The sequence below is a fragment of the Mytilus galloprovincialis genome, chromosome 2 (genome assembly GCF_965363235.1).
Source record: "Mytilus galloprovincialis chromosome 2, xbMytGall1.hap1.1, whole genome shotgun sequence".
Classification (NCBI taxonomy): Eukaryota; Metazoa; Mollusca; class Bivalvia; order Mytilida; family Mytilidae; genus Mytilus; species Mytilus galloprovincialis.
This window is the reverse complement of record NC_134839.1, coordinates 15,329,178-15,339,635: the sequence shown is the minus strand read 5'-3', so window position 1 is coordinate 15,339,635 and position 10,458 is coordinate 15,329,178. Positions and strand designations below refer to the sequence as shown.

At 31.4% G+C, this 10,458-nt stretch overlaps 1 protein-coding gene across 2 annotated transcripts; it reads left to right on the top strand.

The window, feature by feature from the left end:
- Positions 1-69: 69 nt before the first annotated feature.
- LOC143062977 (insulin-induced gene 2 protein-like) lies at positions 70-6,696 on the top strand. Of its 2 annotated transcripts, none has more exons than XM_076234861.1 (6): positions 70-200; positions 1,454-1,643; positions 2,644-2,768; positions 3,455-3,621; positions 5,049-5,148; positions 6,036-6,696. In XM_076234861.1, exons 2-6 carry the CDS (start codon positions 1,466-1,468, stop codon positions 6,069-6,071), a joined length of 606 nt encoding a protein of 201 aa, XP_076090976.1. In that variant the 5' UTR covers positions 70-200; positions 1,454-1,465; the 3' UTR covers positions 6,072-6,696. The 2 variants fall into 2 exon arrangements, with proteins under 2 accessions (XP_076090976.1, XP_076090975.1); XM_076234860.1 differs by lacking the exon at positions 70-200 and adding an exon at positions 605-625.
- The last annotated feature ends 3,762 nt before the right edge of the window (positions 6,697-10,458 follow it).

Genomic DNA, 10,458 nt, shown 5'->3' with positions numbered 1-10,458 from the left:
TTCGCGAGTATTGATTGGACATCTATACTTGGATCAAAGAAATCCCTTATTTGATTGGCCGAAATTTATGGTTCGACTATCTCGGCAGATACATGATAACAGCTGATCAACATCACATCCAACATGGTTTTAATCATATTTTAATAGTAAACAAACAACAACAGAGAGCATAATCGGACGCATTCTTCAGTGTAAAGCAGGTAAGTAACATCAGATTGTCTTTTACAAAGGGTATTCGTAAAACTCATCTACAATTTTTTGGAAAGTACAAAACAACAACATCATTTCATAAACCACCTATAGTTTTAACTGTAAATAACAGGTTTTTATCAGTACATATTTATAAAACCAGTGTGGAGAGTGGCTCCCTCAGACCTACGCCTTGTCAATATTACACAGTCGTCTATGACTCTACCATTATTGATGAAAACAAACTGCTGTTATTGTAACTCAGGGTGTAACTGCTGTTGTTGCTGTTACTGTCGGTGTCTTGGAAGACATCCATGATCCAAGCAAAAAATGAAAAATAGTCTTTCTAGATGTCATAATTTTTTGGACTTCATAATTGCATGAGCATTTGTAGCTAGAGGTAGAAACCCTAAAAAATGGATTCATATATATGGAGGTATTAAATTATGCCCTTAAAGGGTTTACAGTCAAACAGTCATATATATTCAAGTTTTAACCATGATTTGTCAAAATATCCTGATACATCAGAGGTCTCAAGTAATTAGGGAGCTACCATTTGATTTTTATGGGGGGGCTAGGATGAAATTTGAAAAAAATAGGCAGGACAGGAGTTTTGAGTAAAAAAAAAAAGGCAGGATGAGCAACTTGGTAAAAAAAAAAGGCAGGATGACAATTTGTGTAAAAAAAAGTCAGGATAAACTAGTAAAAAAAAAGGCAGGACCAAATAGAGTAAAAAATAAAAAGGCAGGACAGGGATTACAACTAAAAAAAAAAGCAGGACAAAATTTTTCATCCTAGCCCCCCCCATAAAAATCAAATGGTAGCTCCCTTATTATAACCATTATTTTGGGGAAAAAATTAATGTGACACTGATTCGTCGATTTTATTATTGTCTTAACATGCTTAAAGAAAGTGTACATTTAAATTTGATCCCAAAAATTAACTTCATTTAGCAAGAATGTTTACTGTTATTTGTCATGAAGGTACCCTCATTATGACCTTCATATATATAAATATGTGACATAATGTCTCTCTGTCTTTATTTTGGACTGGCATGACAGTTGGAAAGGCAAGAACTGTTTGTCAAAATAATTATGACCTCTTGAAAGGCTGTTGTATTCAAATCTTTAAAGGTCAGTTGAATTAAGGAAATCATACTTACAGTAACATCTTCAAGTAAATAAACATGACTTGTAGACTAGTCATTAACAATATCTGTCAAATATCATGAATATATGACTTTTTATTGATTACTTTATTTCAGAAAATATTTGTAATGGCTTCCTGTACTGTATCATTGAGAGCAACTGTGTTATTTTTTGTTGGAACATTTTTTTCTGTGGTATTGAATTTACTGCAAAAACAGCGAGGAATACCTAATTTTCCTATGGAATTTTATAATAGTTACCTTACATCAGACTGGTGGGTTCACCCAGTGGTTGGAGTAGCAGCAGGTTTGTACTTATACATTGTTTAATATATAATTACATGTACTTGTTTACAATGTACAAATTTACATTAGTACTCTGATCAACATTTAGTGGAATACACTGTATTGTCATAGTGTAAAAATGAAAAATCAAGCTGAGTAGAATGTTATTAAATCAAGCAGTTCATGTAATGTATAAGTATTATACACATACAATTTAATGTTGTGTTGTATTATATATATGATGAATAATTTCTGAATATTTGAAAAATTTCAAATGTATTAAGAACATAAACATAAAAACTGGTTAATTATAATTCAGTGCGGAATGCTGCAATTAAATATTGGTTTTGTTATTTGTGAAAAAAAGTTTGATTTTCTTACATTCTTGTATTTCAACATGCTATTTTTGCTATTTTGAGGCTATCTTATTCTTAGTACCTCTTCGGTTGTAATTTGAATAAAACAACATGCTGTGTGGTAAACAGTCTATTAGAATGACTTTACAATGTACAAAAAAAATGTACACCATAAGGCAAATTAGTATCAAAGTCAACATACAATGTACATTTTCAACAAAGACGTGTTTCTATTTAATACCTTGTACATGTACCATAAGTCTGACTGGCTTTATCTGTATCATTTGAATGTGGATAATTTGCTAAAGGTTTTATATGTACATTGTAGTTTATCATTCCATTTGATTAGCCTTTTATGTTTATCAAGTTTATTTAGTTTATTGAATAATGCATATTTATACCCCTATGGGGTTGAAGGCCTATACATAAATAAAAAAAAACAACTTTACAAGTTTACAATACATCATAAAAAAAATAATGAACAAAACATTATCATGATTATATACATTTGTATCTATCATGCAGTTGTTGAGGGAAAACAATTTGATAAAACCTTCATTTTAATGAATGACAAAGGTAACAACAACAACTTATCCAATGCCAGATAAATGTTTTTACCAACCTGAGCATCATCTCTGTTAAAACAATAAATTTTCTCTTTTGCAGCTTGTATAGGATTGTTGTACCCTTTCTTTGACCAGAAATTAGGAGAGCCACTTGTGTATAAAAGAGAATGGTCAAGTGTGATGAGATGTGTAGCAGTGTTTGTAGGAATCAACCATGCTAGTGCTGTATCCTTTATATATAGTTCTTCATAATATCATGAATGTACATGCACATATACATTTGTATGTGTATTGTAACATTTACATTTCCAGGTAGATGTTTTCACCAGTATTTCTGGTAATTTTTCTATAATTTTAGTTTTATTCGTAATCATGGTAATTGTGAAATTCTTAAATATGAAATTTGGATAAAAACAAATTGAAAACACCTTATTTGATGCATTTTGTGTAATATTTTCAAAAGCATTCATGTACCATGTACAAAACATGTACAAGAAAATGTATGTTTTCACTCAAACATCATGAACATAGTGATTTACTATTGAAAATTGATAAAATAGTATATCAAACAAATTGGGGAATAATATTTTCAATTTTCTATGTATAAAATTACCCAAATTAGATTTTTAAATGATAATCTTTAAGGTTTGTTAATGCTGATTCAACATTTACAAAAATGTATATGTAAAAAATAAAAATAAAATAGTTGAATTTGGTAATGTTATGAGTACCTCCTCTAGTCATGATAGTTAAAATTTTACCCCATTAGTTTTTATTAACAGTTAAACTATTCAGAATAAATTCTTTTTATCGTTTTCTCTAAACTGTCTGTTGACGTGTTAATTGTTTTGCCATTTTTTAATGCTGAGTACATATGTATGTTATAGATTTTTTCCTTAACCTTGTATTAGAGATTAGACTTCGCTGACAATTTCCAACTATCATTGACACTTGCAGCAATGTCTATAGGTCTGTGGTGGTTATTTGACAGATCTGGCAGTGGCTTTAGTTTGGGAGTTGGTATTGCTGTCCTGGCTACATTTATGACTCAACTAGTTGTTTATTCTGGAATTTACAGGTAATTAACTTAATTACTGAGTCTTCTGTTATGATGATGGATGTTTTTAATGTCCTTGACTGGCTATACAGCCCTTTCATGTTAACGAATATTTACATATACTCCCTCTCCTTCTGTGTCTTTTAAATAATAGACATGTTTTTTCTTGACTAAATTTTCTTGTTTGTTCTTTATAAAAACAGTTCTATACAAAGATGAACAAAAAATAAATATATACGTTCCTATCTCTGTATTTCTTGATTTATAGACAATAGAAATACAGGTACAAGCAAAAATTCAAGAAGATGATTTGAAACAATGTCGTCCTACATTGAACCTACATTTTGTATTACTAATTGGGACTTTAAAGACCATAGTCAAATTTGATACTGTTTGTGTTACTTAATTAAAGTTAGGAAGAGAAAGCATTGCTGATCAAAGTTTTTCTCAACTATTTAGGCTATAAAGTTGGTTCAAATACTAAATGTGCCTATACCCATTTCAGTAAAACATATTTAATTATACAGAAGAAAAATAACATTTATAAATAATTTCCATGGCAGCCCTATGTTTTAATTTAAACTTCCCAGCATTTAAAAAACATTCCTTTGTATTTTGTTACCTAACCTTTTTTTTTTAGATTGTGGTACAATGTTGCCTACACATATTTTTTTCTAATTTAATGTCATTATCATGATTATTGACTTGTCAGAGTTATTTTAGTCCAGTCAAACTAATGTTCAACCTCAAACTAATTGCAACAGAAAATGTTTGAGATCTAATCTATAGCAATTAGCCCCAAATATACACAGAAAAAAGTCCCATAAAATCTAACTAAAGGAAAACTCAAAATCAGCATTTTCAATTTCCTATGGAAATTAACATTGGTAAGGGAAGACAACTCTGCAAAAACTAGTCTTTTTTTTTGTCAGATTTTTGGTTGATTTTCTTAAAATTCATGTACATTGTAAAGCATGATAATTTGATGGAGTTATTAGTTCGTATTTGACTATATAATTATATCATATTCTCCTCATGAAATTTACAAAACCGAAGGGTTATTGGCATTTTTATTGTTTTGTGCATTTTTCATTAAAGAAATTGCAAATTTGTGGCTATGTGACCATTTTGAAAAAATAATGTGAAATTTTGATATTGTTTATATCTGTGATTTTTTAGTCTTCCTCAATATATAATTTGTGGGACTTTTTCTGTGTATATTTGGGTTATATTGCTAAAGATTAAAACTTTAAAATCTTCTGTTGCAATTACTTTAAGGTTAGGGCCAAATTTATGCTAGATTGACTGGACTATATGGTCTTTACTGTACAAGGTCAATGTTGTTCTTACTTGGGTCTATTACTGGTAAAATCGTCACAATTTATCAATGAATAGTCACACATTCTAGTTATGATTGTTAGTATAAATATTTTCCCCATCTGTTCCAGGTATACAAAAGCTGATTTCCTGTTTGTCAGGTCATGGGTTCCATGTATATTTTTCTCTGGCGGTGTTACTTTTGGCAATATTGGAAGGCAGCTTGCAGTGGTAAGATATTTTTAAGCTTTGGATTTTACATATTTTGGCCACGAGCATCACTGAAGAGACATTATTTTTCGAAATGCGCATCTGGTGCAGAAAAATTGGTACCGTTAATGTTATAACTACCACTGGGTCGATGCCTTTGCTGGTGGACTGTTAGTCCCCGAGGGTATCACCAGCCCAGTAGCCAGTACTCCAGTACTGGCATGAAAATACGGAGTTTTTTGTTATTAGATTTGCTGTTACAAAATGTTAAAAAATATTATAAATTAAGGAATGTATCTCCCTCATGCAAAGCTCTAATTCCTTTCACGGATTTGGCTATACTTTTTTGGAACTTTTGGATTATAGCTCTACATCTTTTATATAAGCTTTGTATTTTACATATTTTGGCAACGAGCATCACTGAAGAGACATTATTTGTCGAAATGCGCATCTGGTGCAGAAAAATTGGTACCCTTAATGTTATTATTTATATGAATGAGAAATTATTAAATTGTATCCAAAATATTATGGTATATTTTATTTTCAGTTTGACTATGAAGTGAAATGATTGGTAAATCAGTAACTGTAAATTCAGAAACTATTGCCAAAACAAATTGTTAAAGTTATATAATCACAATAACTTATACTCTCATTATGAAATTTTTCTATGAATTAGACAGAATTTTTATTAATATCAGAAAAATTAAAAAATCGCTGTTTGCCAAAATCGCAATAATTTCTGAATTTGCAGTAGTTCTTAGTCTTTTTTTTAAGTCTTCTTTTATTTATTTGATAAATTGATTGTTTACAAGAGTTTATGCTTTGTGATGATATCAATATACGCACAACTGTCATGACTGTATGCACTTTAAATATAAACTAACAATTTATTTTGTATATATTTGCAGCCTGAAGAAGAAGAGGAAAAAGTAAAGAATGATTGAAATGGACAAATCAAGACTTTTATTTGATTATAGATCTGTAGACAAAAGTTTTATTTTGTTTATGTCATATTGCTGAAATTACTCCAGAAGGTTGTTACAAGAACTTTTATCAGTCATATAAACGTACATTGAAAAGTTTATTGGAACACTGATTTTAAAGTAAAATATAAAATCTGGTCATATGGATGTAAAGTTTGTTGGACAACATCTTAAACATTGTTGGATGTAATTGAATTCAGTTTGACAAAAAGGAAGGCAGCATAAAACAGGACGAACTGGCAGTCCTATCATGGCATTAGATTGGTATTAATTGGTGTTACATCAAACATGTACAAATCCATTTTCTGGTCATTATGAAGATTTGTTTTTTGAGGGTCATGTTTGTGGGCAACATTGTGGCTTAACAGTTGAATATTTTGCAAGACAGAGTAAGGTTGTTATGATGTGTGGAAAAATGTGTTCAGTGTGTGTATTTGAAGAGTAAGTGTGCAAACATTTATCGATTTATGAATTGCAAATATGTGTGAAAGAATGGAAAAGATAATAGTGACTTTTGTATGAAATGGAACGCATGTTATTGTTAAATATGCAAGTGTGAAAAAGATGAGGCTAACAATTGTATGTATGAAATGGGTCAAGTGTGATTGTGAAGTATGCATGTGTGAGAGTTGTATGAAATGGGACAAGCGTTTGTATGAAGTATGCATGCAAGAGGGAAAAATGGTCAAATGTATGAGTGATTTTTATGGGTTTGAACTAGGAACGCAAGAAAATTATCTTGTTTCTTAGAGAAAAATCATTATTGTTGAGTTATGATATGAGATAAAAGTTTATAATAAATGAAAAACAAGAAAAAAGTATAAATAAATATACATTTTTTTAATTCTTTTGCCAGAACAGGTAGGAATTACTTGATTAGGAGTAACTTTATAATTATATGTGGAAAATGGATCCTTGGAAGTCTGAATGTGTCAAACATAGTTCACCATAACCTTGGCATCATTTTATGAATGTAATGGATTACTGATCAAAGTTTCTAAGCAGTAGGTCAAATATATTCAGTGAATGGAATGGTTTTATGATTTACATGGCTGTCTTTGAGGGTTCATTTGAACTTAATCTCATTTACATGGATCTTTGATAATGTTAAGTTAATGCAATACAGTATACAGTTAAAAAAAATATCTTAGAGATTCAACATTAAACCAATCATTATTAGTGAACCAGGCAAAACATTTCAGCTTGTACACTCTACACTTTAATTTTAATTGTATTTTCTTTATAGTGGATCTGTTATATTTTGGCATTGGTAAAAAAGGACTGAGATTCCAGAGGGACATTCAAACTCGTACATCAAAAATAAACTGATAAGGTCATGGCTAAAAAAAAACAGCAGACAAACAATAGTACACAAAACAACATACAAAACTATGGGTAAGAGCAACACCAAAACGTGGTGAACTCTGGAAGGGTAAGCATATCCTGCTTGTCATGTGGCACCAGTCGTATTCCTCATGTCAGTACATACCTTTATTTCATAATGCTCAACTTCACCACTTTGAACTCTTGGTTTGGAAGTTTCCTTGTGAACAGGAAACATCTCTCAATGATAACATTGAAACACAAGCCCTAGAATATCAATTGGGAGATATGTTTAAGAAGATGGATACAGTTTGTTCCCATGGGAATGCCTATTGTTTGTTGAAAAAAATTCATTAAAACGTAAAAAAATTGTTGTCAATCAAGCATTTTGATTATGTTCTTGTCATAATCATCCCTTCGTAAATTTCACGAACGCCATTACGAGGTGGTTGACCGTTATGGATAACCCTTTTCACAGATGATATCAGATATTCCTTACATCATAGCTACAATCCCCTCCCGAAGGGTTAACCTTAACTTCACCTCTTTCACCCCTCTTTTGTATCTGCGTTGTCCAATTTTATCTAATGAAACAAACCAGGACCAACTCTTTTAATTTGTCTTGTAGTTTTGAATGGGGAATACTTGTGTAAATTGTGAAAGCCGATTATTTCAATACTATACTAAGATCAAAAGAGTTGGATTTTATGGTTTTTTGAATCCACATCTGATTCACGCCACCACTAGAATATGTAGTATTAATTAAGCGGAAGGACGCCTCCGGGTGCGGGAATTTCTCGCTGCATTGAAGACCTGTTGGTGACCTTCAGCTGTTGTCTGCTCTATGATCGGGTTGTTGTCTCTTTAACACATTTCCCATTTCCATTCTCAATTTATTACAATAACTTTAAAGCCCGACTTTGATTGTTGTTAAATTGATGATAATAATTTCGAAAGAGGTTTTGTTGAACACAAGGGAGACCAGCAATATACTGTTGTTTGTGAGGACTGATAAAAGATACGCTAATGTTATCTTAAGATAACCCCAAGATTCACCGTTTATCTTGATTTCTATATTCGGAAAGAAAAAATGTAGCAATATAACTGAAATATGCAACGGTCTATCTGTGTAAATTTGGATCACAAGGTTATTAATATACAGAAAATAGACACTTAGTACATGCCACTATCCACTTTTATTTCTTTTTTTCACTTTTTTTGTATTAGAATTTTCATCCGAATTACTGAAACTAAATTTTAGTATGCCAGGTCATGTTCTTTGAAGTCGTACTCCGCGGATATTTACAAGGAACATATTTCAATTACTAATAATCTTAAACACAAATACAAATGAACTAATTAATCATTGAACACAACTCCAATTGTGGCATTTTACATGCAATACATATAAAAATTGTCAGTTCAATCTATTGAATATGCTATCTTTTTGTTGCCAGCTAACAATTAAAAGTTTCAATGCAAATCTAACTTATTTTCTCAATCACCACTTCGAAGCTATGAGATATAAATTTACTAAAATCGTTCAACCAACCGTTCATATCAAACTTCTGTTTAAGGAATATAATCTTTGTATAGTTTATTTGGTTGGAAGCTGTGGGATCGTGATTATTTCAAATAGGATTGTCTGTAATACATTTGTTGATATCCTTATAGCATAACAGGGTTCATATTACTTTGGTTGATAAATAGACTGTACATTTTGCCTGATCAGGTGAAACTGTACTGACAATGGTGTAATTTGTAAAACTTTTTTTTTTATATCAGACATCAGGTTATAGAAACACGGATTATTGTTATCATCAACGATACTAAATGAAGACTTCCTTTTAGTATGTTGTTACTGTCAAACTTGTCATGTTTCACATTATCATGTTTCAGGATCTTGCAGATGTTGAACTCGTTTATGGTTAACAAATCTCTCATCACTTGGGTGGTATGTAATGAATATTTCGACAGGATTAATAGAAATCTGGGTTTCGTTAGATTTATAAATGACGACTGAGCCATAACTTCAAATGTGTCCATTGAGTCTTTCTTACTTTTGATCACTCAAATGTCTCTTTTAATTTCTGTTCACTTTTTTCATGCTTGTCAGTAGTTATCAAAGGTACCAGGATTATAATTTAGTACGCCAGACGCGCGTTTTGTCTACGTAAGACTCATCAGTGACGCTCAGATCAAAATATCTATAAAGCCAAACAAGTAAAAAGTTGAAAAGCATTGAGGACCCAAAATTCCAAAAAATTGTGCCAAATACTGCTAAGGAAATATATGCCTGGGATCCTACTCATGCGTGTACAAAACTGTAATGAATCACCTACTTCTTTGCCAACGTGATCTGTCTGGTTCCCATTTGACATACGACCAATGAACATTGAAAATTTGACATGTCGTATTTTTGTACCTTACTTGAGGTTTGGATAAAGAATCGTTATGAATTTTTCAGTTCTTTCTGAGCTGCAAGAATTGACCATAAGTTGTCATTCAATTCTTTTAAAGTTTTGGTGAATTTTTTTCTTGAAGCTTTGATAAACTCCCCTTTTCAACATCTCAATCAATGAATGTTTCAATGTTGTTACTACAGTTTCTTGTATCACTAAAATTGAGAATGGAAATGGGAATGTGTCAAAGAGACAACAACCCGACCATAGAGCAGACAACAGCAGAAGGTCACTAACAGGTCTTCAATGCAACGAGAAATTCTCGCACCCGGAGGCGTCCTTCAGCTGGCCCCTAAACAAATATATACTGGTTCAGTGATAATGAACACCATACTAAACTCCAAATTGTACACAAGAAGCTAAAAGTTAAAATAATACAAGACTAACAAAGGCCAGAGGCTTCTGACTTGGGACAGGCGCAAAAATGCGGCGGGGTTATCACTATTTGTTTTGCTGGTGTGAAATTTTAATTTTTTTACAGCTTCTTTGAATTTCCACCTCTGACTTGGTAGCATATTTCATCTAGATTATCAGAGGATATATTTTAGTCTAAACTGTACATT